At 38.9% G+C, this 27,816-nt stretch overlaps 2 protein-coding genes across 4 annotated transcripts; both read right to left on the minus strand.

The window, feature by feature from the left end:
* Positions 1-4,496: 4,496 nt before the first annotated feature.
* On the minus strand, positions 4,497-20,137 carry sucla2 (succinate-CoA ligase ADP-forming subunit beta). The gene is made up of 11 exons (XM_015023622.1): positions 20,030-20,137; positions 16,470-16,665; positions 15,768-15,867; positions 15,030-15,192; positions 13,349-13,477; positions 11,833-11,971; positions 10,259-10,420; positions 9,147-9,289; positions 8,813-8,933; positions 7,179-7,267; positions 4,497-6,514 (listed from the first exon to the last, which is right to left on the minus strand). Exons 1-11 carry the CDS (start codon positions 20,111-20,113, stop codon positions 6,440-6,442), a joined length of 1,401 nt encoding a protein of 466 aa, XP_014879108.1. The 5' UTR covers positions 20,114-20,137; the 3' UTR covers positions 4,497-6,439.
* Positions 20,138-21,652: 1,515 nt separating this feature from the next.
* On the minus strand, positions 21,653-26,272 carry med4 (mediator complex subunit 4). 3 transcript variants are annotated; one of them, XM_015023623.1, is made up of 7 exons: positions 26,140-26,269; positions 25,769-25,835; positions 25,057-25,227; positions 24,201-24,258; positions 24,012-24,098; positions 23,798-23,929; positions 21,653-23,132 (listed from the first exon to the last, which is right to left on the minus strand). In XM_015023623.1, exons 1-7 carry the CDS (start codon positions 26,211-26,213, stop codon positions 22,870-22,872), a joined length of 852 nt encoding a protein of 283 aa, XP_014879109.1. In that variant the 5' UTR covers positions 26,214-26,269; the 3' UTR covers positions 21,653-22,869. The 3 variants fall into 3 exon arrangements, with proteins under 3 accessions (XP_014879109.1, XP_014879111.1, XP_014879110.1); XM_015023625.1 differs by having other exon boundaries at positions 21,653-23,107; positions 26,140-26,265; XM_015023624.1 differs by lacking the exon at positions 21,653-23,132 and adding an exon at positions 23,164-23,297 and having other exon boundaries at positions 26,140-26,272.
* Positions 26,273-27,816: the final 1,544 nt, after the last annotated feature.

The raw sequence follows: 27,816 nt of genomic DNA on the forward strand, positions 1-27,816 counted from the left end.
TGTTTACACAATTCAAACCACATTTCTTGAGGAGAAATTTTAAAAACAATTTCTTCTTCCTATATAACTGCTTTAACCAACAACTGCATTGCTTTTCTATGAAGCACATTCGGTCACTGAACGGAAACGAACTGTAGTGTCCTTTTTAATTTCACTAAAATTATCTTTATTTAAAAAAAAAAAAGCAGGACTAAACACAACACTCTGAGGAATCCCATTTTAAAAAATCTGCACATCTTATGATACTCTTCAGTCTTGGCAAAAGGGAGACATCTAAATATGTTAACTTTGAAAGTAATAGGAGATTAGTATCATAATACTCTTGTAATCTGGCAAAAAGGAGAAATGTAGTTATTTTAATTAAAAGAGGCACAAGATTGGAGCCTTGAGGAACGCCACAAGTGATCTGTGATTGTTCAATCTTTAGAAAAGGACAAATCAGGTTAATTTCAGGATTCTCTTTTCTAGTCGACTTAGTTTGAGATGAAAGTATAAATTAATTTTAATTACAGCTATATTTCTTTAAAATTATAGTTAATGTCAGTTTATTAGTTTAAGAAATGTTTGTGAATAATAGAGAAGATCTATAAGTTGCACTTAACTCCCAGTCCAATACTCTCAAAGATGCATAATTTTAAACATTTGACATGTTCTTGCAGTGATGACCCAAATACAACCTAAAAACTGGTTTCCATTTGTTATTTTATCCTCATGTGGCACAGAGCATGTTTATTTTAAAATAAAGTCTATTTATTACTGTAGCAACGTTCTTCATTTTACACTTTGTGATTTTAGCTTGTTCTCTGCATGTGGTTGATGCTGTTGGAACACAAAGGAAAAATGTTTCCTACTGGTTGTTTTTCTTTTTATAAGTTTAGGAAGTTTAAAGCAATATAATCCATTTCTGGCAAAAAATAAAATATGAGTTTACTTTATCTGAATGGGCTAAATTGACCAACAACCCAAACCCGGCCTACTTTGTCCAGCAGGGCTGATCGGTCTTATCAGGAGCAGCAGCAGCAGCAGACCGTCCCTCTGCTCTGAAGCTTATCGTGGACAGACAGCCTCGTGATGCTGGACCTCCATTACTGTCTGCAAGCAGAGAGAGATACTGAGGAAGACACGAGACGAGTCAATGTGGGCCACAGAAACTAAGAGATGGGAAGTATATTTATATATCAGTACGAAGAAATTCAATCAGATTTTTTTCAATTGTGATACAGTAACCATTTACAAACCACAGGAAGTAAAGAAATAATCTATTATGTTGCATTCAGTGATTCATTAAAGAGTCTTTTAGATTATTTTAAGTAGAAAACTCATTAACATTTTACAGGTCTTGGCTTTTATGTTTATGAAATGTTAGTAATTACAAACTCTTCAAATAGATTTTTGAAGATGTTTTGTTCCACAGCGAGGATTGGATTAGAGACACTTTACTGGTGCCAAGGTGCAGTTTTACAGAATAAAAGCAAAACATGTACAAAATAATAAACAGTAACTGATGGAATATCAGAAGTGCAAAATCAAATGAGTTTATGAGTTAATTTGCTACAAGACATCAACTTAACTTAATGCAAGTAAATATATTAAATTTATTAAGTTGTCATCAAGTTTGGCAAACTTATTTTGATTACATGTGACAAATTAACCCTAATCATGGCCGACATTTTGTTGGCCATGATTATTTGATGTTTTAATGCATCAAATTGCATTAAAACAAAATTTGTTCTGTAACAATTTGGACAAGTTAAAGTGGTGTGAATATTTTTGTCCTTGTAAACGGACAAATTGACCGTCTGCAGTGAATTTCTGTCTCAAACCGATCAACTTTTACACCTTTAACTCTTTGTGAACTATTCATAAATTTATACTTTTTTAAATTTGTAAATGTAAAAAAAAAGACATTTAAAACATCTGTTCAGAGCAAACTCAGAACAAATAACTGGGTGTTTTTTGTTTTGTTTTGTTTTTTACATGATTCTTAACTTTGATCTAACAAACCAATTAGTTCTGTTAAAATGGGAACCTTTCAAAAATATAAATGCATTCTTGTAATAAATCAGGAATTCAGGCACATCCTTAATGTTCACTAGACAGAATAATCATCGTTATTCACAGCCTCGCTAACAATGACTTTCCAATCAGTCTCAAATAACTGCTTACAGGTGAAAATAAAAGATTTTGATTAAAAATGTTTGCAAAAATTGGTTATTGTTGCTAAGAGCTACTTTAGGTTAATCTGACAGGATGTTTCTTTGATTTCAACGCGCTCCGACTGAATCCTATGACAGCGGATTAAGACTTCGCCGTTCCCAAATTTCCCTGCGACAAAAAATCAGCCGCAGAGACGGTTTGGTTGGGATCCAGCCGCCGCCCACAAACTCAGAAACTGAGGACGCCTCAGTCAGCCTGAGATTCCTGCTCCTTGTCAGAGGCGACAGCAGAGGCGTGTTCTCCTCGCTGACATATGTTTCAGCCTCAAGTGTTTTTCTGAACAGACAAAAATCAGATACAAACCCGTCACAGTTCAAGGATGAATTCGGCCAGCGACTAAAAACGACACTCTGCAGTTTTTCTGCTTGCGATCAAGATTGCTTTGCTAAAGTAATTTAGCATTTTGTCTTGGCAACATCACAAATAAAATTCACTTTATTTGGGATGTAAGGCAACAGCTACAGAGCAACAGTAAAATGGTCTAGAAGTGTGTTACCTTCAGTTTTTATAAAAGAAAAAAAGCTATATATACCAAATAGGACTTTGTAATTTAACGCCTTGAAATTGGGTCTCTGTCTCTTTAAGAAGCTCCTGCTCTTTCTGAAACTCCGCCTTCAGGAAGTCATCACAACATGGCTCCTCTATAAACTTTTTAACGATTTTACCAGCGTTGTACTGAGAAGTGGCTCTTATGAACTCAGCAGATGCTCAGATCCACCAGGTGTTTGCTAGTGGCTACTGGCTGCTCTGTGAGGTGGAAGCAAGAAAACTAGGAACCTGCAGCTCTGACTTAGCTGGGTGGCATGCATGTGGCGACAGTCCAGAGGAAATCACTCACCTGTAACAGGAAGAAACCTCAAGCAGAACCAGAGCCTTGGTCAAAAAGAGCGGGCATTTGCTTCAATCAACCAGGTGTTTGAGAAGAGACGCACAAAAAAACAAAAAGACCTGATGCAGGAGTGGTTTAAATGTTAACAAAAAGTAAAAAGTAAATAGCAGAATAGGGAGACGGATTAGGTGATGGCATCAACTCAGCCGACGCCCTCCTCTGGGAAAGAATCACGGCCAAAAGGGAACAAAAGGCCAGGAGTGGCTTCTATGGAGAGAAAAGCCTGAAACAAAGTAAACAGTTGAAATAAAGGCAAATTATGCTAATTGGAGAAGAAGAAAATTAGGAAAAGTGATCAGTTTATGGCTGTTTTAACTACAAGCTTTATCAAAGAGGAAAGTTTTAAGACCAGTCTTAAAAATGTGACAAAAGGCAAATTTTTTCTATTGGAAACAATATTGAGACCAAGAAAAATATCCAACAAGATTAACGATGTAAAAAGTTTCATATTAGAATATAACTTAACTAAACTGATATTTATAATCTTAAATCAGCAGTGGTTATGTAGACGTGTGGAAAACAGATAAAATTGACTAAAATATAAATATGGGATAAACTCTAGTGATATTAAAATTGATCATATAGTGACATCTACTGACGTCAAGTTAAAACTGCAGGTGTGCAGCAGGCTCTCCTGCTCTATGAAACACACACATGCTTTATGGCTCCAAACACGATGATGCAGAGCTGGTGGATCTTAAAGCTGACCTGCAGCAAACGACCAAAGCTCTGCTACTTTCCCATCTGGACAACAATAGGGAGTTATATGGATAAACTTCTCTTATAATAAAAGTGGTAAAGTATAGTGTAACATTTGCCAATTCAAGTCTGAGTGAAGGCAACTAGTAAATAAAAAAGGGAAAAGTTCAGACATTAAAGCTAGTCAGGGCAAGCTACATGAACAAATCCATATTTCAGGATAATCCAAACAGATATCATGTTTCAGTTTGATTGATCAGTTCTGATCAAAAGCTTATCCTGTCATTCACCCAGTGGTTATTTATCTGATAAACTGTTTTACACAAGATTTTCATCTTAAAAATATAAACAAACCAAATATGAACAGGTCTTCCAAAGCTATAGATTCACAAAATCTGGCTGCTTTCCAGAAGCACTCTTGTTACCATGGAGACTGAATAAAAATATTGGTCAAAGGGTCACTGATTTCTGAGGCAGGTCATCCTCCGGTCATGTCATTTTATTTCAGCATATGTTTTTAAAATGTAATGACGGATAACTTCCTAAAACTGTTTGTTTTGGCCTCAGCAGGGCAGGATTTAGAAGCATAAGGGCCCCTGGGCTAGAAAACGTATACTTTGTTTATTCTTTAAAACAAGGCTTTCTGTATTCAAACCATTCAAACCAACAAAAAAACACTGGAGATGGAAAATAACTTGCTGTTGTTCTCCATTTATTCTTTTCATTGTCGAACTCCTTTCAGAGGATCATAAATATGTTACAGAGTGAGAACAGCAGTCTGGTTATTTACAAGATAAAATAACGTACAACTCACAATGTCTGCTCGTGTTCGCGACGCTGAGGCGGGGGAAGCGGAGGGGAGAAACGGAGGGAGGGAGAGAAAACAACTACAGTTGTTCCACAGTTCATCTGAAGGGGGCGCAGACGAGCAAGACTCTGACCTTAGATACAGAAAGGAAGAGAAGCAGCTGCTGTGCGACGGCTCCTGCAGGTTTTATTTCACATAAACAAATATTAGATGGACTCTTCAGCTAACGGATTAGCTGAAGAGTCCAGCAGCAAACCATTTTTTGTAACCTAAAAGAAAAGAAAAAAAAACAGTAGTGGTTCCTTGAACAGTTTTGAGCCGGCACTCAAGACGACAGGAGGTTTAAAAAGGGAAAAACAAAGATGTGAAACTCGGGATCATCAGCTTTTACTTCCTACTTCTTGAACACAACCTCAGCCAATTAGGAAAAACCGGAGGAAAAACTGCTTCAAACAATACAAGACTATGAATTTTAAGTTTTTGCATTATATATATATATATAAAAAAAGAAAAATGGTAGAAAGGTTGTTTCCTGTGACAGACATGAGAAGTTAAAAGCTAACGACACAATTAAGGATAACATCCAATATCTCTTCATATGTTCAATAGAAGTTTTGTATAATCTACCAGGAAGGGATGTGAGGTCCAAAAAGAACAAAAAGGACTGAACAGAATATGTACGATTTGCTTTCAAGCAGAGATGTTCTGATGTTTTTGTGTCCATCTGAACTGTTAGCGCTTGAGTATAAACAGCTGTTTGTCCTGTTCAGAAAGCAGCCGAAGCTCCAGTCATTCAACTTTAAAACATTCAAAGATCCGAGTTTGTAAAAAAAAAATTACAAACAACTTTTTCTCCATATTTTGTCTGCGGAACTAAAGAAAAAACAAATTGAAACATCTTATGACTAAACAGCAAGTAAAACGTAGAATAAACTGTTAGCTTAGCATTTCAACAGACTGAACTGCAGGAAAAATAGTCACCAAGTGGTGATTAAACTGAATATTTCTCTACATATCGACCTGAATATATGTTCACTAAATCTAAACTCATTTTGGTTGTGACAACTTTCCTGACTGTGTTATTTTAATGAATTTACAAGCCACTAATTTTATTAAAGTACCAGATGAAGATGGATAAGCTTGCCTGCAATGATTTGGATCAGAAACCAAAAAATACTGACTGGTTCATGAAATTCTAACATTTTACTTGAAACTCTTGTGTTTGAAAAGACCACCAGAATACTTGCTTCAAAAAAAAAAAAAGTACCAACGTGTCATTTGTGAATGAAGCGATGACAAACTAACAGGAAGCCAGAGTCTGAAAGTGTCAAGAGTTCATTGCGAGACAATTCATTGAGCCTTCTGCAGCCATGGCGACCAAGAGAAACCTCTGAATGCTCTAAATGGTTGTTCGGTGTCTGCTCTGAAACTGATTATCAGCTAAATGTGATCGGCAGTGAACTAGATGATAACCTCTGTGTTTTTTTTTTTTAAACCAGGTTTTTCAAGCAAGTGAGGAAGTAAACAGACCGACGGATCGCGAGTCGTTCTCTCAGAGCTGTGGAGAGTAAGAGGGGGGGTTGAAGCTGGGAGCAGCTTGTGCGTATCATCCTAAGTGCAACAAAACATTGTGGGATTGACTGAGATGTGGAAACAGAGAGCGTGTAGAAGGTAGTTTTGCTCGAAGTGAGAGCCGTTCAGAGTCTTGCCATCAGGAGAGACGACTGAGATGAAGGTGGACGCATCTGGAGACGTCGGTCCTACTGTCGGTGAGTGGGGGAGGGGGCGGAGGTCACTGAGGGGCGACAGGGAGAAGAGGGGGCTCCTTAGATGGGCAGCTGGAAGGTGATGTCCACTTGAGCTTCTTTTGCCAAGGAAACGATTTCAGAAAGTTTTACAACCTGCAAAGAGAAGAACAGAGGCGATCAGAGCTCACCATGATGAACACTGGAAAAACAAAGTCTGACAAGCATCTTTGGTCTAATTTCTACTGCAAATATCTTAGTACACTTCTAACTAACTTGGAAATAACTTTTCAGAAAGATAAATAAGCTGGTTTTCAGTCTATAACTCTGGAATACAGATTTTTAAAAAGATTATTTAACTTATAACCAGACATTTTTTTCTGTTTTAAGTGAAAAAAATTCTGCCAGTTAAACTAGTACTTTTTGGATCTGTATTTAAAAATGACTGACTGAAAACAAGCTTACTTGATAATATTTTGTGTTTTTGCAGTGAACTTGTACAGTTTTGATTGTTTTGTACTTTTTGTCAGGCAGAAAGTGAAGATGTGACTAAAATAAACTCAAAGGATTCTGCACATGCACAAGGATTTTATTGAACCTTCATTCAAGTTCCAGAAGAAAATGTAAAATTTTCTGTGACCCAAGAGAAACATGCAGAAATGTAAAGCCACACTCCGACTGCCAACCATCAACACCTCTTCTCCTCACAACTCGCCCTCCTTCCTCAGGCATCCGGCGTTTCCTCTCTTGGTTTCTAGCCAGAACGTCGGGGTCAAACGAACAACGACAGAGCCAAGTGTGTGTAAGTGTGTGTTTTTACCATCTTTGCAGCTTCGTCCAGGTCGTCACAGGCCAGGATTTTCAGAGGGCTGGAAGCGATCAGAGCTTTGGCATCATCCACTCTCGTTCCTGAAGATAAATTACAGAGAAGCCGTTAGCCGATGTCACCTGATGCATCGACACACATCCTGCGTTCAGGAAGCTACCCTAACCAGAACTGTGAGAAATCATCTGGTTGCCAGACAATTTTCAGCTTAAAGAACCTGGCAGCTGGTCAGTGAATGCAGCATGTTCAACAACACTCTCTGGTGTGAATGCTGTAACTGAAAAAAGAGGTTAGTCAGCAGTTTGATAGGTTTTGATTCTGATCACTTTGCGCTTTCTCCATTTCCTACTTTTGTATTTTTGTAAACAGAGAAATCCTCTTACACTCCCTGGAATAATGCTAACTAGCCTAGCATGTCACTGAACACCATTTCCACTGGGACAGGGGGAAGTTATAAAAAGTACACGGACAAGTTAAATAGATAAATATCTTGATAAATATGTTCCTTCACTGAATAAATCCTGGTGAAATGGAGGCTAACGCTGGTCTGTAGCTAAGCTAACTAAGCTAAAAGGTGGATAATGATGCGCTAGTGTACCCACCCTCTCTAACAAACATCCTTCCTTTTATCCGTCTTGTTTTTCTTTTCTCTTTTTTGAAAACTTTATCATTTTTCTTAGTAGCATAGTAACTGTCAGTCGTTTTTGTCTTCGACTGCTGAACACCGTCACTGTGAAGTGCGCCGAGAAGGAACAAACCATTTTATGCAGATACAGTAGGGTGTTCAGTAAATATGGATGTTTGCTTTTGGGTCTGAAAGTCGAAACATTTCATTTGTAAAGCCAAAAATAAATTTTTAATAATATTTATGCCTGGAGGAGGAGCTTCATCCTCGAAGGCGGAGCTAGGTCCACCCATTCATTTTGCACAGTTGAATGGTTGCCACGGGAGATTAAAAGATTTCTCAAACATACATGAAAGAATCAAAGCAAAACTTCAGGTGTGTTTGTGATTAGGGAATAACATTATAACATGATCTAAAGTTCAAAAAGTAAACCTTATATAATACTTATATAATCATTGAGAACTAAAAGTGCAGATTTCAGGATATTTGATGGACAAGTAAGTTCAGATGCTGTCCTCCAAAGCCAGAGTTTCCATCCTGACATCTCAGCAGAGCAAATATATATAGTTAGCAAGTAGCCATCCTAGACACTGTGTTCATTTCTACCATTTTTCAAAAACCTTTCAGAGGAAGTCAGCATCTTCGTCACCTGGTTACTCCAGGAATAAATTCCTTGCCCAATCTCCAAGGACAGGCTAGACACGCGACAAATTAAGAAGCCTCCATTTGCTATTTATCTCAAAAGCTCATGACAATAGAAGCGGATTATAATGAGATTAGCTAATGAAAATCTTCACTCCCTCTTCACCACAACAATCAAACTCGAGACCCCCAGTGACTGCTGATGGCGCCACGCTGCGCCTGTTGAGCTCTGATTATGGAAATGTGAATCATCATCAGAGGGAAGTTTTCGTGCTGCAGAAACCCTCCACCCGTCTCCCTCTTTGTGTGCCGCTCAGCATCATTAGCTTCCCCTTTCTTTGTGGCTGTGAGCGTGGCGCACCTTGTAACCGTACTACGATGGGGATTTTGAGATCCAGGTCTCTCACAGCCATGATGATGCCCTGGGCGATGACATCACACCTCATGATGCCTCCAAAGATGTTGACCAGGATGGCCTGAACCTGAGTTACACAGTGAGGGATACATGTGAAATTTTAAACAGAACAATATTTAGCCTACACAAGCTAAGAAAATAAAGTACAAAACAAATTTAAACAATTTATCCAAAACTTCCTTGACCTTAAAAATCTTTTTTTTCCTGAGATTATGACAACCTGGAGCATCGCAGGCAGTAAAACGTTTGTCCAGGTTGAAACATGGAGCTGATTTCTTACCTTCTGGTCTGAAGTGATGAGTTTGAACGCCTCCGTCACCTGATGGGCCGTGGCCCCGCCTCCTACGTCCAGGAAGTTGGCCGGTGTGCCGCCGTGGAGCTTGATGATGTCCATGGTGGCCATAGCCAGACCAGCACCATTAACTGGAGAGGATGGAGCCCGTTGGTTTGATTAGTTGACATTATAAAGATAATTTAGGTCCAGAATACGCTCCTCTTACTTTCATTGAACACTCTTCAGTGTAGATGTTATTAAAGAAAGATGCAGTTTCACCATTTTCCCAGTATCGGTGAGATGTTCAACATTACGTCAGAGGAAGTAGACATCCTATTTAAATAGGAAGCTGTATTCCTATGATGTTTCAAGAGACCCCTGTAGCGTTTTAAGTTTGTAAACAACCGAGAGAGATTGAGACTTCCAGTAGATAACAGGAAGTCTGTCCAGTGTCCTGCAGATTTTCTCTCTTTTATCCTTTTGAGCTTTAACTTGTGCAGCCAAATCTCAGAAATTAGAGATCTACACAGGAAGAGATATTTTAATAATGCTAGTAATGCAAATCACCAGGAAGCACCGATTGCAATTTTTTTTTTGTCTGAAAAGTTGATGAAGTCTTTCTATTGCTGATCTTCCAAAATTAAGGAAAACAGGGCTGATTTATCGGTGCAGCCCTACAAACCATGTGATAATAAAACAGTCTCTGTTAACTAGTGATCATTTTCTATTTGCTTTAAAATATTAGTGAACTGTTCTACAGCACCTTTCCCCCTTAACACGACATCATGCCTGCTTGTTAACATCAATAATCAATAACAGCTCATCACAAGAGGGTTAAAAAAGACATTTGAATGCTCATCTTACATTATTGTAATTATTAAAAGGAAATTGGAAACTGACCACTCAAGTTAAGGACTTCTTCATTTTAGAAATAACCATTTGAAAAAATACCATCACTTGACGAAAAAACCAGAATCATGAACGGATTGTGGTTTTCAATGTCAGAATGACTCCGTGAACGTTTACTTTGAAACACTTAGGTGGAGCGATATAAAAAAGTACAAGTCCAAATCTCCTTACACACACACTAAACTAAAACTAAACTAAAGGACACTGACCCAGACAGCCGATGGTCCCGTCCAGACCAATGTAGTTGAGGTCAGCCGTGGCAGCCTGTTGGTCCCGGGGGTCCTCCTGGCTCCAGTCCCTCATATCAAACACCTTCTTCTGGCGATACGCCGCGTTGGAGTCAAAGTTGATTTTTGCATCCATGCACATCACTGTTCACACAAACAGGCATGTTGGGACCAGAGGAAGTTTAACTTTAATTTCATTCTTTAAAATTAACTTAAAATGGTTTGATTTCACTTGATTCTTTGAGGAACTAAAGCTTTGGAGGGATGGAAATATCGGAATTGGGTCGTTAGGACTGCCGTGAGAAAGTCTGATGCATTCGCCCGCTGTGTGAACGTAAACAAATACTCCAAGGGATTTTAGGCAAATAACATTGAATGACTAGAGAGGCAGCAGTCAACAGGCCAATGATCAAAACTGACCTTTTCTGGATCGTCTTTGACCTGCGAGTCAAATACTAAAAACTTTGATTTGTTTTCTAGCTCAGCACTTCAACAGGTTTTGAAGGTGACTTTTGAAATCAGGCTATTCTGAGCACTAATTCTTTGACAGTCGCCATCTAAACTGATCCTCTTCATTTCCCACAAAGGTCATCGCTCCCCTCCTCTTACTACGGTATTTACCAGGCCTCCGGCCGAGCCATTAATCCCGTCACGCTGAGCGACCGCATACACGCAGAGTTTAAAGAGAAATCGATCTTTTGATCATTTCAACATTTTCACTGACTGACGTGTTTCTCCCTGCAGGACGGCCATTAACTTAACTCCCGTAAGGCTGGGACAAAAATAGCAGCAACCTTTACTGAAGGCTACATGTGCATGTCGATGGAAACATATCCATCCTTAACAGAGTTTATGCCAATAATCAGGCATAAAAGAATGTTTAGTAATAATGATGGACTAATTAGGATAAAGCATTGTCTGCCAATTGAGTCAAGCAAAATCTGGAATAACACTGTTGGACTGCAGCAACCGATATGCAGTAAAGATGTCTAAGTAAATGACAATAAAACTAAACATAATAATAATAAATAAATTCCTTTGTTGACGCAGTAAAATTGTCAAAAAAGTGAAGCACAACATCTTTAAATCATCTTTAGAACAGGATCCAAGTGTGTGAGCCGAGATGGCCGCAGGAGGAGGTCGATTTTGATTCTGATGAATCATTTCTGTGATTATTTAACGAGATGTTTATGGATCGTGTCCTGCTGAAACACTAAATGATGACCCAGGGTTTCCCTGAGCGTACCATTAGCCTGGCGGGCCTCCAGGCTTCACTTGGCTCATGATTGAACTAATATTACAAGGACATTCATCTGTGAGCAACAAATGTGAAAACTGAGGGGAAACCTCATGAGGAAACGGCTCATCAATTCAAACAGAACTGCTCAAAGTTTCAAGATTCAGGAAGAGAAATATGTTACATTTATTTGCACAATAATTATTATACCTGTCTTTAATCAAAAGTCATTAAGAACAAATTTCTGGTTCTTATGCATGTCCTGGTCCTGTCAAAGGTTAGCTGTGGAAGTGTGACAGATATGCAGGCGTGTTCATACCGACTCCAGAGGAGTCCTCCACCATGGGATTGATCTCCAACATGGAGGCGTCGTACTTGATGAAAACGTTGTAGAGCTTGATCATGTTCTCCGCCGCCTCGTCCACCAGAGCGTCTGGGAAGCCCATCTTCTGAGCAACCTGTGGCAACGCAGAGCGCATCGTCACAAACCATCACACCTCATGCAGGCATGAGCTGCTGACATTTACAGATGATGACATCATCACTTTCTGTTTCTGGCTTGACTGTGAGACTCCTAATATGTTACCTTTTACCAAGAAAAATATCCAACAAAAAAACCTTCTTGGAGGTGAATAGCTTTAAATCTCATGAATCTCTACAGAGCAGTTTGCCCTTCCTTTAGTTGACTAAATAATTATTTGCTGGTGAGACATTTAGGTCCAGAAATTAAACTCACTTCATCAAAACAGCAACAGTCTGTGTTGGTAAAAACTGACTTAAAATTCAGCCATTTGTCTGTTTTGTTCTTATTCACAAAACGGATTGCATAACAACTTTTAGTTCTTCATAATTTAAAATGCTGCTTGTTTAAAAGCTTAATTAGCAGAGGTATCAGAGTTAATATATCAACATTTAAAAGTGGTAAGTTGCAGAATTTAATCTGAATCTTACAAAATCAAAGCAGTTTAATGTTCACCTCTTAGATACTGACTGGATCCACTGTGAGTATGCTGAAGTTTTTGTCATTTGACTAAAGGTTTGTGTTTCTTATAAGCTCTGACTGCTAAATAAGCTAAAACACTGAAGTCCAGTTAAGCCCAGAGGAGCTTCAGATGAGGCCTAAGAATCCATAGTTTGTCATTTTATACACAAATACTCATTTTGAAATACATTTGATGTAACATTTAAAATTGCATAATGTGTGTAGGTCCCCCAGGTCAGGTCACAAAAATAGTTTGTTCGTTTTTAAATTAGAAAGAAATAAAAAAAACAAGAACTGCAAGCAGTCGTAACGGGTTCCTTGCCAGAAGCCCATAGCACCGCCCCCTGTGCAAAGCCCCCCCCACAAAACAAAAGAAAAGCTAAGTCTGTTCAGGATCAGTGTGAAAGCAGCTGGTTAGCATTAGCTGCTTGTAGCCAGCAGGTGACATTTTCCTGTAGCTTGCCATCTGACACATGACGTGTTCTGTGAAACAGCTTTAATCTAATGCTTCAACAAAAAGTTATTTATGTTAAAAAAGAAAAAGTTTGATAAAATTCATTTATTACGACTGTTGTACCAGGCTCCACCAGCAGAGGTCAGACGTGGCGTTAAGAAAAAAAATAACTGGATGCCAGTGAGGAATCAAAACATGCTGAAACAGCAGTTAATGTGAAAACTGAAGAAGACAGGAGATTATTGTCAGCAATTTAAAGCTCAAGGATCCAGTCTGTATCTATTTTAGATGTAGGATCGCCATGGCAATAACAGCGTCCACTCAGAATCCGCTGCCTCTGTTGCTCTTCGATGCCTCAGCTGAAGCATCTCCAGTCGGCTTTGTGCCTGTTGGTCGTACCTTGACAGCCTGCTCCTTCTTAATGCCCTCTACGATGTCGATGGGCTCTTTCACAATGGCGTCTGGATTTTCTGCCGCCACGTCTTCGATGTTCACGCCCCCCTGCGAGCTGCCAATCAGCACGGGACCCTGGGAGACGAGAGGAAAGCATTGGTTCTAGTGTCGGTACACGCGACAAAAGTTTAGAGAGGATTCATGTCTCAGTCCAACTCACTCTCTGGTTTATCAGTAAATTTCTCTATAGAGCCGAGCGACAAGTAGTCGCTTTTTCAAATTCTGACTTTGTTTGGGCCACTAACAGACGAAGGTGCCTTAATAGTGTTGAAACCTCTTTCCATTTTCCTTCCACATACGGAGCATGTTGATCGTTCACATAAAAAAAAAAAGAATATACACTGAGGATTCCAGCTGTAGTGTGAAAAAGTTCAAGTGTTACTTTGAATGAATCATTTTTGTGATCATATTAAAAAATTTTTCTAAATTTCCAATATTCCCCTTTTTTTGGCTCAATGAATTTTGTCCACAGGGTTCCTGCATTTTCTTTAAAGAAAAAGACAGAGAGACAGAGACAGATGGACAGACAGATATAAATGCGACATGGACTGCTGGAAAACACATAAATCAAGTTCTGTTATTTTTCAGGTTGTGTAGGAACTCTGTGCCTATGAGGAGATACTTTCTGCTGCTCACTGAAATCATTTGGGTTTTCTGTTCGTCTGACTCTTCACCACAAAATCACAACAGCGCTCGGCACCAGTCAGACAATTTGTTTGCCCTTTCTGAGCAGCAAATGTAAATAAATAAATAAAAATAGTCAAACCAGCAAACAGTCACATTGTTCAGTAAACAAAGACCCCAAAACGACGGGGAACATTCTTATCACAGAATAACACGTTATTAACGCAGTCAAAAATCAAATGACTTGTCAATTCGTTTGAGGGCATTCAGTTACACCAGAATACTCTAATCACTTCAGCACTGAAACAGACTGATTGTGAACGCATTGACGAGCCGCGTTCGATTTAAGAACACAGCTGCATCAGTAACACAATGTGACATCACAGGTTGGCTGAAATGCCACTTTCTCTGGGCGTCTCCTGAACTGAACACAAACATCCCTGCTGTTTTCCTCTGCAGCAGATAAAAGCAATAATAAGAATCCAGGACTAAATATATCAATAATAATAACAAACCCGTTATTCTACAGGAAGTTCTCAGGATCCCCCAGAGTTAGATAAGCGTGTGAAGCCTTGTCCACTTCAACAGGAGGGATGTTCCCCTGCTGAATGACTGGCAGAGCAGCAGATTAGATTGAGGTCATAATCTCAGGTCTGGTTAATTAAAGATTTAATCTCTGGAATGTTTACACTTTGCCCCCGCTGAGTTTAACCAATCTGAATCAGGAACGCTTCTTCGGGGACTCCTCATGTAACGAACATGTAGAAAGTATTAATTACTAAGGCTTAATTTTAATACAACACTGCCCCCTAGTGGTGTTGATCTGCCTTAGTTAGCAAAACCTTGTGCAGAACCTTGTACAGGTTCATTCAACGTCTGAATTTATAGAAAGGTGACATATTAAAAAATTTTTTAAAAAAAAGGAAAAACAGTTTAAAAAGTCAACAGGAAGCAGTTCGCGCTTCTGGCAGCATAAAAAAGCAGATTTATTTAACCCCAGTACCTGAAAAGACCTCTCCATGGTGATGGCGAAGTAGTACTCTCTGCGCGGGTACCTGCGCTCGCAAATGAACACCTGGTTGCAGATCCGACCCGCCTCCCCGGTCTGTTTGGTGAACAGTTTTCGACCAATCATCTGAGAGGAAATTTCCCGAGCCTCTTCTGGGCTGCAGAGGAAACAAAAGGAGGAAAATTTAAAGAGGACGATGATGAGGATTGTTTAAATAAACCATCAATAAGTCCAAAACAATGGTTTTGTCTACATACGTTTTATCTACATATGTAAATAATATCTACTACATATGTAGAGGTTGTATTTGTCACTGTGAAGAGCATTAAGGCCACTGAAAAAAGTTCAAACTTTAAATTCTTGGCTTGATCAGAAAAAGTCAGATTTTTGAGAAAGAAAAACTGATTTAAAAAAGGGGGAAAAGATTGAGGAAAAAATGTCAGAATTTGGTTAGTCACTTTTTTTTTGGTAGCCCTGAACCGTTTCCGTATTTTACAAGTACAAAAACAACAAACATATTACTTGTAGTTTTTCCTGCAGACTTGGTAGAAAATACAACAAACTAATATAAGTTTTTATTTCAGACAGATTTATAGGAAATATAACCAATTCCAGGCTTTAGTCTCCTTTTATTACACAACATTCACATTGACGTTATTAATGACACTCTGGAGTGATAAAGATGACACCAGTTTGACTGTAGCGTCTGTTGCGTTCAGTGTCTGTACTTACGAGTAGACGATCTTCACTCCTCCCTTCAGTCCGCCCTCAAACGTCCCCTTCCCTCTGCCTCCGGCCAGAACCTGAGCTTTCACCACCAGGTCCTTAGAACCTAACACCAAAAACGATGCCAGAACAAAACGCATGACTAAGGACAAAACAACAGAAACACTCAACTACTGAAGAATATTGTCAGAAAAGATCTAAGGTTTAGAAAATGGATCTAAATCTTAAACTTGTAATCAATTTGGCCTTTGGTCACAACTTGCATGTTCAAAAAAAAATTTTGTTGATGACAGCAAACAACCTCAGAAAAGATTCATCTTTATGTGATGAATACGAGATTTAAGCAGCTCAGAAATCTATGCTTCCACTTTTTCAGCATATCTCAAATTTTTGTACTTTAATAATAAAATGTCGGAATGAAAGAGCCGCTTACGAAGACATCAAATATTTGCTCCCATTCATCCTCTGATGATCATCTTTCCACGAGAATAATTAACCGATGCTTTACACATCAGTCACATGGAACTTAAGGACAAAATCATTGTCCTCCTTTTTTACGAGGACAAGTCAATAGTTTTTCTGCCTGCAGCTTGGAAATATCGAGTTAGTCAGTTAATTAAGAAATCATTAACAAAACCTTTAGTGGATGCTGTTCATTCCTAATCCTCTAACCCTCACATCCTTGTTGTGTTGTCGTTTTTCTCTTACCGATCTTCTTGGCCACATCGTACGCCTCGTCAGAGGAGCTGGCCACCATTCCCGCCGGTACGGAGATGCCGGCTTCTTTCAGCAGGCCTATGCTCATGTATTCATGTAGGGAGAGGTTCCTCTGCTGCTGCTGCAGGTGGGGAGGCTGCAGCTGGGACACATGGCCACCAAACAGACCCGTGGAGCCTCCAAGGACCTGAGGACACAAACATCCATCCAATGAGTACAGACAAATATTGTCATGAGAGCTAAACATGTGGGTCTTTATGTTATTTTACTGTTCAAGTCTCTACAGGACGTGTGTCAGATCCTACATAAGATGAACCAGCTGGGTTACCGTCATTAAAGAGATTTTATGATTAGATCCAGTTTGTGTAAGTCAAACGGAAAAAATGCTACATATATCAAATATGACTTGAAAGAAATTTGACTTCCTGATTTAACGCTTTTGTCTCTTTAAGAAATTCCTGCTCTTTCTGAAGCTCCGCCCTCAGGAAGTCATCACATCATGGCTCCTCTATTAACCCTTTAACAACATCTATACCAGCTGTGAAGTAGCTCCTGTAATGAGCTCAGTTGATGTGCAGTTCCATCAGGTGTTTGCTAATTGGTGCTGGCTAGTCTGAAGGAGCTGAGTGGGAGAGTCGCGGAGGAGGGCTGCTCTGTGAGGCGGAAGCTCAGAAACTTGGAAACTGCAGCTTTGAGCTTTGAGGAGGAGCTTCGTCCTTGAAGGCGGAGCTAATTTCCACCAAGGTGTTTGGCACATCTGAATGGTTGCCACGGGAGATTGAAGGATTTCTCAAACATGTATGAAAGAATCAAAGCGACACTCCAGGTTTGTCCTTAATGAGGGAATAAAGTTAGAATATAAAGCTAAAAATAAAAGTCAATTTTACATAAACTGCTCCTTTAAATTCAGTGATTTTCTTCTATTTTTTGGTGTGGAAAACAATCTCCATTGGTGTGTGGAGGCTGGGATCTGTACCTGATCAAATGAACCAACAATATATTGTTTGAACAGCTAAACTATTTCAAATGAATTGAAAGGTAACAGCAGGAAAAAGATTCTATTAAACCACTACGCTGATGGGTGACTTGGGTCTAGACAAAGGCGTTCATTTTATTTGGCTAGAAACTGTGGAGTACTCACTTTTAAATCAGAAAAGGAACTAGAACAAACTTGGAATCCAGATACTCTAGTTTATTAGATACTCGTTAGTTTATTTTTTAGAAACTGTAAAGTACTCACCATCTAGATTATAATACAGAAAGACCCCCATTATTGCAACCCAGAAAAGGAATTAGGTTGGTCACTCTTTAGCTTATTTTTACAGAAACTGTAGAGTACTCACTATTTAGAAGCAGAGGCCAGAAGCCCAGAGGAAACTTCTGGATCAACATTGTTAGACTATTTTTCAGACTCCAGTTCTTCCAACCCAGAAATGGAATTAGACCAGAGGATACTTAGCAACCCTGACCAGGAGCTCCTAGTTTACATACTTTAGATCAACATTAGATTATTTTTCTCTTTTTTTTTGCTCTTTCCTTTGGCTTGTTATTTTGTTTGTGTTGCTGAAAATGTGCTATATAAATAAAATTGCCTTTACCTTTAGTCTGCAAGTCAGCAGATATCTGGAAAATCTGATTTTTTAAATGAGTTTCTATGTATTGCATTCTGTTCACAAAAAAAATTTATTTAACAAAACTCCAACCAAAGTGGAGATTAAAAAAAAACTTGTGCCTGTGTACATGGGAAAACAGAGATTCAGGGTCGCACGCAATGCAGTTTGCAACAAATAATACAGCAATATGTCCACATACTTTCTTTTTCATGATTCCCAATCTACATCAACTCGTATTTAATAACTTTATATTTTAACACATTATTTAAAAGGATGTTTGATTTCTAGCAGGAAGCTGTGGTTGTTTTGAAGCAGTCCAATTAGCTGACATAGCTGTATGTTACACTGCTCCCTATGGGTTTGGCATGTTTAAAACAAGGCTCATGGGTGGATTTGTATGGATTCAAGTGGATGAAAACTTTTCTGAAACCTAATCCAGTGTGTACATTTTGTTTTGTTTAAGCAATATTCCTTTTTAAAAAGACGTGTGTACATGACTTAGTTGCAACATCTGAGACCTGTTTACTGCCAATAGCATTGGAAAAAGCAACACTGGAAACCCAGCTGAGGATGTGAAACAAAAAGTTACTCAGTCTGAGTCAGCAGGACTTCTCTTAAGGCTTCTATAAGAATCTAAATGTTAGATAAATACAACTGAAAAGGCATCTTTTAATAATATGATCAACGGCGTTTGGCATGATTAACAGTTTCTAATTTAAGAACACTTCTGTGACTTATTTTGACACTCAAACATGGCCGTTTTCACACTCAGACCAAGCATAACAGCACAAAAACACTATGGTAAACTTCATAATTATAAAGCTAGTTATCTTAATTTTCGGTATAAATTACACAGGAAGTAGCACTAATCATTTCAGCTGATTCTGATAACTCTTTTATACTTTGACAGCTGCACATACGCTAGTTGCATACTACAAAATTCTCGTATACATCTGAACATAACAGGGACAAAATAGAGTGTATTGCAAACACATTTAAAGTGAATCACGAGACTACTAAAACCCCAGGTTCCTCCAAGTTTTAGCACAGCCACCGACCTTTTTTATTTCCTGCACATTACAATAAGTCTGAGTTTATAAATTCTCTTGGAAAAAACCTAAAACAACAGCCTTGAAAAAGTAAGGTTGAACCATTTTACCTACTGTCGCATAGCAACCACAAAATTCACGGCAGAAAGTAGTGCATAACTATGAAGAAGAAGATAAAATTATTAATGTTTTTCATCATTTACAAATGATAAAATTCTGATCTGGTTGGTGCATCTCGAATGGAAGGGTTAAACGTTCAGACTAAAATGAGAATCAGTTCAAGGGATATCAAAACATGAGACATTAAGAACTGATTTTTTTTTTTTTTGCCTCCATCTGGAGTTAAACCAAAAAGAAAAGCAGTTTTTAAATGGGATAAATATATTTTCTCCATCTCAAGGTTTCTCTGTGCTTTTTCAGGCCGCTACGTGTTCAGGTATCAGTGAAAACTGCTGTCTGTCCAAACAGAGGCTGAGAGGATTTACCCCCAGATCTTTCCCAAAGGACTCAATGGGACAAATGAAACGGTCCAGTCCAGCTGTGGGACAACGGCTGGTTCCGGGAGGGTCACCGAGCTTCCTCGCCCCACTTTAGCATCAGAATCCCCTCCTTATGCCGATTCAAACTACCAGAAAAATGACAGTGAAGCGACCTGCCTTGTGGGACCGCTCATGTTGCTTTAACATTGACAGCTAGCCATGCTAACGCCAGAGTCCCGCTAGTTAGCATGTTAGCCAAAACAACGGAAACTCTATGGAGTTGTGCTAATGTCAGATTTGACCCCTTCAACTATTTAGGAAGTTGCATTTGTCGGGCGAAGGTGCAACACAGAATGTGACATATGCTACAAAAGCCAAGGGGATTTCCTTCCGTTTCATGACGGAGTTACCTTTGAAGCAGAGCTGATAGTGTTTCTGGCCCCCGAAGATCTCAGGCTAGCCGTCAAACAGCCGCAAATCAGGGACGTCGCCATGTCTCCCGATACAGCGGAGAAGTCACGAACGCGCATGCGTAGCGGGCTTCAAAACTCGGCTTTCTCTCGTGCGACCTTTAGGTGCTGTCGGAAATAAGGAAACAATGCTATGTAAAGACAAATAAACTTCAAAGGGGTAAAAAGTATTCTTCAAGATATTATAAAAAATAATTTTGCAAACATAAACATGGGTTATTTACTAATTAATTAGTCGTTTAAGAACAACACAACCCTATTATCATTAAATTCATAATTTACCTAGGTGATTTACAAATTTCCCTTTCATTCCCGCCACTCTCAGTGGAAATTTAGCAGTTTTAAATAATTACAAAGCTACACCAAAGATACAATGCAAGAATTTGACTAATAATCATATGTTTTACCCAGTTAAAATACAACTCCACTAAAACAAAGAAGCAGTCGACCCTGTATGAGGAGCCTTTGAAGGAAGCATGATGAAGGCTGTAAATATAGGCATATTCTCAACTTTGACCTACATTCTAACTTTTCTAATTACTTCTAATTACTACATTGCGTATACAAACCCATGATAAGAATGTTGATAAAATAAAAAGGCGACATATAAATACTTAATCAAATAGACTAAAAATATCATATTATAAAAAATATATAGTAAGTTTTCTAATTAACAAACATAATAAAAAATAGTCCACATCAAGGATTTCTGTCAGATGTTCTTCTGGACTTTGACTTGACCATTCCAAAGCTTTAACTTAGCCATGATGAAGACATTAATTTGTTGTGCGTTTTTCGACATTTGCTTGGCAGTGATGCTGAAAAATAAGCACCAAATGTAGCTTTTTGCAATTAAATTAAAGGGACATATAATTAGAACCTTCAAGATGACCATTAAATGCTTGAGTAATATTTTATCAATCAGATCAAAAGCAGTTTTCATCTGTATGCTGCCAAATTACATCAATGTGAAAAGATGGTCAACATTAATTAACCTCAACCTCAAGAAGTGGATTGAATGTAGAGGCAGTTTGTGAGTCTCTGATGTTTCAGAAAAAAAACTCAAAAGGTTTTGAGTAATTATGAACAAATAACACCACTAATCTGAAAATATAATTTTAAATACAATGTAAGGAAAGGTATTTTGGTAAGTAAAGGTAAGTCCACAAAATGAAATAATCAGAGTATCAAGTTTTATGCAATTTGCACTTCTTTATTTTTTTATGTAAATAAGTCTCTTACTTTGATAGAAACAACCAGGTACAAAAAAGGTCTATTCAAAAATTATTTATTTACAAGGAAAGTATATACAAGCTTATTTACACATTGTACCACACACAACCATCAGTTATGCAACACAAAAACTCAGTGAATCAAACAGAGAGGAGACAGGCCATTAAATACATTAAACCAATTACAGCTGATGTTTAAAAAAAAAATCATCAACATTGTTTTATTTCAGGTAACCTGTTGCTACTGGAGTTTAACCAGCAGAACATTGGGAAACTTGACTGTATCAAAGACTCTAACCCCAGTGGTTGTAAAACAATGCAAGCTGATCTGTTTTGCTGCATCAACACTCATGTTGGTTGAATTCAGAGGAATTAAAAAAAAACATCCAAAGGAAACCTGGGATGACGATACTGAAACAAATTCATACGACAAGGAAACTGTTGATCTACTTATTATAAATGAGCAGACATGTTGTTAAACGTAGAAAAGTGACCGCTGGGTGGAGTTTCTGTTCTTTCTGAACAAGTTTTGTTTAAGTGGACATGTGGGCTGGTTACAGTCAAAATTATAGGGAATTTTAAAAAAAATTCAGTGACTTATATCCTGTTTAATCTTAACAAAAAGCTTCACATGTAATCAGAAATAAAGTGAGAGGAACATTTTCACTTCACCTTTTTTGGTACAGCTGAGCTCAGGCTGTCAGTGTGATGTAAGCAAACAAGTGGCAGCCATTTTAGTCGTTTAGCACAAAGCTAATTTATCACAGAACAATGGAAAGAGCTTGAGGCAAAAACTGAGGTCCTCAAGCCTCCATATAGTGAGGAGACAACAGAAAGAAACGTGAGAGAGAAAGTCAAACAGAAAACTGCAGACTGCTGCCAACGCGGTTCCATGAATTATTTATGTTCATAGTTTGGTTTAATTTGGCTTCATCTTTGTCATCTAAATAAAAACATTGTAGAATTTGTTGCATTTTCATGCACAAGTTTAGAACATTTGACTTCTTCTTGACTTCTATATATGCTGAGTACTTGAGTTATTCCATTTGAACACTAGATGGCACTGTGCACGTGTAAGTTGATCTGTTCATTTCAATATAGAGAAACTGTTTAGCTTTTAAACTGGATGATCATGCGAATTATCTGGGATGATAACTGAAACAGAAACAAGATGGATGAAGGCATCAGTCAGGGTGTGCTAGTTAAAACTCAATAAAGAGCGTAAAAAAAAACAGTGAAGAATTTGTGATTTGACCTACTGCAGTGCCAACTGAGTTTTTGAGTACCTGTTTCTTTAAACATCTTCTGCAGAGACATTTACTGCCTGGAGACATGAAGGAAGAAATACTTTGTGTAGCTTGTGGGTCACAAGTTAATTTTGTGAATGTGAACCAAAGACCAGCATCACCGTGGCGACAGAAAGAAAGTGAGTTAAAGGTTTTCAGAATTTCACAGCGTGGAAACGAGCGGTGCTTCCTAACCTCACCTTTCCAGAAATGATTCACGCGTTAGGTCAGTTGTTAAAAAACCTTGTGAGAAAATATATGTTCAAGTGTTGCCTACCATTAGACACACACACACACACACACACACACACACACAGTGTCTTTGTTTCAGTCTGAGTCGCTGCTGCTGCTGGACGAGTCTGTGGACATGGCCTCCACATCGTCCTCGTTCTCCTTGTTGTGACCCGGCGGCTCCAGGCCGAAGTCGTTTCCATGGTGAGGAGGGAGCATCCCCACTGAGACGTCTGAGGCCTGCCAGGGGTAGTGAGGCGTCAGCACGTCTGAGGAGAAACAACATCTGGTCATCTGAGGAAAAATTATGAGGCAGAAAATGTTTCTTATAGAAAAAAACTTATTGACTTAAATAAGCCGAAACGTCTGCTGCAGAGACATTGTAAAAAAAAAAAAAAAAGAGGGTGGAAATAGTTATGCAACACAGGAAAAAGATGAAGTGTGGGTATTTGGTCAGAACTACAGAGCAAGAAAGACAGCAAGCGAAAAAGAAAAGGAGGGAAGGAGGAAAGAAACAAAGGAAGGAAGAAAACAAGCAAGAAAAGAAAAGAAAAAAAGCAACACAGACAAGAAGAATGAAGGAAATAAAGCAAAGAAAAACAAAGAAAAGCCAAGAAAGGAAAGAAAGAAGGCAAGTAAAGAAAGGAAGCATGCCACCAAAAAAGAAAGCAAGCAAGGAGTGAAGGAAGCAAACAAAAAAAGGAAGAAAGGACTCAAGCAAAAAAGAAAAAAAGTGGAAAAAAGGCAACAAAAAAGGAAGAAAGCAAGAAAAAAAATAAGAGAAGGAAGTCTTAGACAACTGGATACCAAATTCAGTCTGGAGACATGTTTTCCATCTGGAATCTTAACTCCATATTTCTCCAGATTACATAGTAATCCTGTCACCATTGACCCATTTTGTCTGATTCTAACATCAGAACTGGTCTCCAGTTCTTCCTGTTCCTCCATGGTAAACTGACCGGGTAGCCGTCCTGCAGCCAGAGCGTCCCCAGGCAGATGTCCGTTCATCCCGTTGGACGACAGGTTGGCCATGTGTCCCAGCATCCCGCTGCGCATCTCCAGGTCAGTAGGGTACGGTCTGCGCGGGTCACCTGCGGTGCGGCGTTCCCGTTAGCAGCTCGAAGTAGCAGAACAGGCACACCAAACTGACCAAAAGGAGACGGCGGCGCTTACCTGGCACCCAGTTGAGCGGCGCGCACACGGCGTTACTGGCGCTGATTCGGTGAGCGTACTTGATGATTTCTTCGGAAGATATGCTTCCTGCGTTGAACAAGAATGTATGCGGAGTTCATGAAGAGAGGGGAGAAAAGTAATTAAAAAACTTAAAATGGTAAATGTTCACTGAAAACTGCATTTTCTCACCTTTTCTGGCCTTCTCGATGGATTTCAGCTTCTCTTTAGCCTGGTAAACAGCCGTGGCCTTTGGGAAAAAACACAAAACAATAAAATACAAAATTAAACACGGCATGTAAGAGAGTCTGCACAAGGAACGCTAAATTAACAGTTAAATTATGCTGCATTACTCATTGCAAATAAATGTCATAGTTTTAGCTAAAGTCCAGCCGTATAAGAGTGGAGGAAACAGTCACTGTCAGTTCTACCGTCATGTTGTTATTAAAGGGGCAGTACTGTGTTTTCCTACCATACAGTGTTATTTTACAGCACAATCAAGTAACTATCTTACCTTCAGTTGTTGTAAAAATGCAAAATTAAATATATCAAATGTGACAAAGAAATTTGACTTCATAATTTAACTCCTTGAAATTGAGCTCCTGCTCTTTGTGAAACTCCACTTTCAGGATGTCATCACAACACGGCTCCTCAATTAACCCGTCAACAACGTTTTTACCAGCGTTTCAATGAGCAGTAGCTCCTATAATGAGCTCAGTAGATAGTACAGATCCACCAGGTGTTTGCTAATTGCTGCTGGCTAGTCTGAAGGAGCTGAGTGGAGGAGACATGATCTGTGAGGGGGCAGCTTGGAAACTGCAGCTCTAAGGAGGAGCTTCGTCCTTGAAAGCGGAGCTAGGTCCACCAAGGCGTTTTGCTCAGATGAATGGTTGCCATGGAGATGAAAGGATTTCTCAAACATACACGAAAGAATCAAGTATTTTTGATGAAAGAACAACAACAGAACACAAGGTAAAGCTCAACAATGGGGCAGTAGGTAAAACTGCCCCTTTAACAGCAAAGTAAGGACAAAATTACTGCTTCTGACCAGAATGTGTTCGGCCTCCTTCAGCTGTTTCTGCAGCTGCTGGATGTCGCTGTCTCTCTTCTCCACCTCCTTCTCCAGCAGCTGCATCTCCTGGTGGACTTTCCCCTGCTGCTGCGCCACCTCCATCAGCTCCTGGAACTCCTTGTCCCTCTGCACAAGCAGCTCTAAGATCTGGGGACAGAGCGTACCCTCTTTAAATACGACCTATGCCATAAACTCAGAAACAATGAGTCAATAACTGGAAAAAAAAAATCATAGTTGATAAAAAGACACCTGGGTAACCAGATACTTAATTTAGTGTGTTGTGTAAACAGTGAATGGAAGGGGCTGGAAGCCTCACTTCTCTGCACATATTTACTCTTTTATTTACTTTATTCCTTCATTACTGTAAGATAATTTGGCTGCACTGCATTAATGTAGCTGTTGAAATATAAGAACTCTGAGACACATTCTTTGCTATTCACACATTTTCGATTAGTCAGCAAAAGCGTCACCCTAAAAAAATAGAACAGAAATAGTTATTTTCTATCAACAGCCAACGCTAAGACATCAAATTTGTATCACTCTTGAACTGGGGACATAATTTTGGTTTAAAATGTCCCACTAGCATCCTTTTATATTGCAGAGATGTATAAAACTCTGACTGCTCTCTCTCAGTCCAAAGTGAGACACATCCTCTCGTGTGACGTGGTCAACAGTTTTTCTCCGTTACCTGCGTGTCTTCTCCTGGCTGTGGGAGTTTCTGACTTCTGGACAGAGCCAGCATCTCTATCAGCTCCCTGAAATAAAAGCAGTCGAAGATAAGCTACCAAGAGTACGCAGACTCCAGCAAACACCCGCTGCAGTTTATTCATCACGTTTACGAAACCATGGACAGATTATTATACAACAGGGTTAAGTGTTTAAGTGTCCAGAAGTCGCTAAATTGTGACTTTTAATCACTTCTGCAATAGAAAGCCCGGTAAAGACGGTCTGACCCACCGAGCGATTAGCCCTTAGTGGTTTCTTCCAATTTGAAGGGAATGAAAAATAAAAACAACATGGAACTAAACAAATTAACAAACTTAAAAAGTTCAAATTTACCGGGATAAAACCTCTAAGTCATCTAGAACAGAAAGAAGACGCTCCTTCGTTGATTTCTCTGCTAGCGCCGCCATGTTTGCAAGCCTCTCGTCGACGACAGGATGTGACGTAGATAAATTAATTCTCTTCACTCAAATGAGTGCCCTCTATAGGTAATAAGAGGGTATTACAGAAAGCTGCTCCTCGCTCTTGTTATTACAGTGAACACCCCCTTCTGGCGACGACGGTGAATTTCATTTTCATTATTAAGAATGTTATTTTGGCGACGAAGAGTGATGTTACTGGCGTCTCACAGTAGGTTAAAGTGGTGCCTCTATAAAATGTTACCAGATATCCAAAAAAAATCTTCGTGGATATTAGTCACATGACACAGATTGCCGTCAGTAAAAGCAATAACCTCCTGAGCCAATTAGAGGCAAGTGACCGTATATTCTCCATTTCATGCAGGCCTTTAAATGAAGACATGGACTGAAAATTCTCTTTTCATCCTGCATTGTGATGCTCGTCCATTTAAGAAAGGATAACCCATCTGTAATGGATTTTTTTTTTTTTTTTTTTACCTGCAAGACAGAAAATGATTAGTGATCAAATGATCGCAGAAGGCCTACATTCAAGGACTCTGTTCAGGCGGTCATTGACGTCAATCTGTGACGTGGGATTCGGGGTTTGAGTTTGCCATCCGAGGATCACGTCACCAACGACCAGCTGAGCATATCTGGTCCAGGTGACTCACAGATCTTATTTCCTACAGTATTTGAATGTATTTTTTAATTTTTTAGTCTTAAAGTTTAATTATTTTCAAAGCGAAGCATCTAAATTAAAATAAGTCATTAACAGCTTATACATTATAAAAATATAAGGTTATACATTTTATAAGCTAGAAGAATATTATGGTTTTTGTTTTTACAAATATTGACAAGGAAACGAAAAGACAAAGTGACTAAGTTATCACAGATGACCTGCATTCAAAGACCGTATATAAATACTGTGAAGATTTAAATATCTATTTCTACATATTTTCATTACATCTATATCACATGTCGCATGACAAGGAAAGGTCTAGTCACATGACACAGATTGCCATGAGTAAAAACAGTGACCAGCTGAGCCAGAGTCCACACATCCTCCTTTTCATACAGGCCTTTAAATAAAGACCCGGACTAAAAATTCTCTTTTCATCCCACACTGTGATGCTCGTAAATTAAGGAAGGATAACCTATATTTAATGGCTTTTTTTTTCTTTTACAAGTATTTACCTGCAAGACAAAAAATGATTAGTGACCAAATGGCCACAGAAGGCCTACATTCAAGAACTCTGTTCAGGCGGTCATTGCCTTGTTGTTTCTCCCCAGGTAAAATAAATAAAAACGATGAACTGATTTGTTTTCTATCACTAGAGTCAAGGGTTCCTTTTCAGGATTTTGAATTAGTCCATATTGGATGTAAAAATGAATTAATTAACAACTAAATCTGATCAGAGTTCAAAACCTGGAATTTGGATCAAATTGATGAATGAAAGATGAAACCAAATCTGCCCTGGTTGTGAATGGATGAAAGGTTTTCTCTTGTTTAAAACCAGGATCCTGGTTCCAATGTAGGTTGGAACCAAAACAAATGTGGACCTAAAATGTTCTTTTCTCTCCCATCATCCACCAAAGACCAAGTTCTGATCCAGAA

This window comes from Poecilia latipinna, unplaced genomic scaffold (genome assembly GCF_001443285.1).
Source record: "Poecilia latipinna isolate Pla-1442-1.1 unplaced genomic scaffold, P_latipinna-1.0 Scaffold3362, whole genome shotgun sequence".
In the NCBI taxonomy this organism is placed as follows: Eukaryota; Metazoa; Chordata; class Actinopteri; order Cyprinodontiformes; family Poeciliidae; genus Poecilia; species Poecilia latipinna.

What these genes read in the sequence shown, in the direction of transcription:
- med4 (XM_015023623.1), bottom strand. Translation starts at nt 26,213, where the DNA reads ATGGCGGCGCTAGCAGAGAAATCAACGAAGGAGCGTCTTCTTTCTGTT. An exon ending in CATCGAGAAGGCCAGAAAAG is followed by an intron (nt 24,099 to 24,200) that starts GTGAGAAAATGC and finishes TGTTCAACGCAG; the next exon opens with GAAGCATATCTTCCGAAGAA. An exon ending in GCCGCTCAACTGGGTGCCAG is followed by an intron (nt 23,930 to 24,011) that starts GTAAGCGCCGCC and finishes GCCGCACCGCAG; the next exon opens with GTGACCCGCGCAGACCGTAC.
- sucla2 (XM_015023622.1), bottom strand. Translation starts at nt 20,113, where the DNA reads ATGGCGACGTCCCTGATTTGCGGCTGTTTGACGGCTAGCCTGAGATCT. An exon ending in CTATCAGCTCTGCTTCAAAG is followed by an intron (nt 16,666 to 20,029) that starts GTAACTCCGTCA and finishes TTGTGTCCTCAG; the next exon opens with GTCCTTGGAGGCTCCACGGG. An exon ending in CGATGTGGCCAAGAAGATCG is followed by an intron (nt 15,868 to 16,469) that starts GTAAGAGAAAAA and finishes TTTTGGTGTTAG; the next exon opens with GTTCTAAGGACCTGGTGGTG.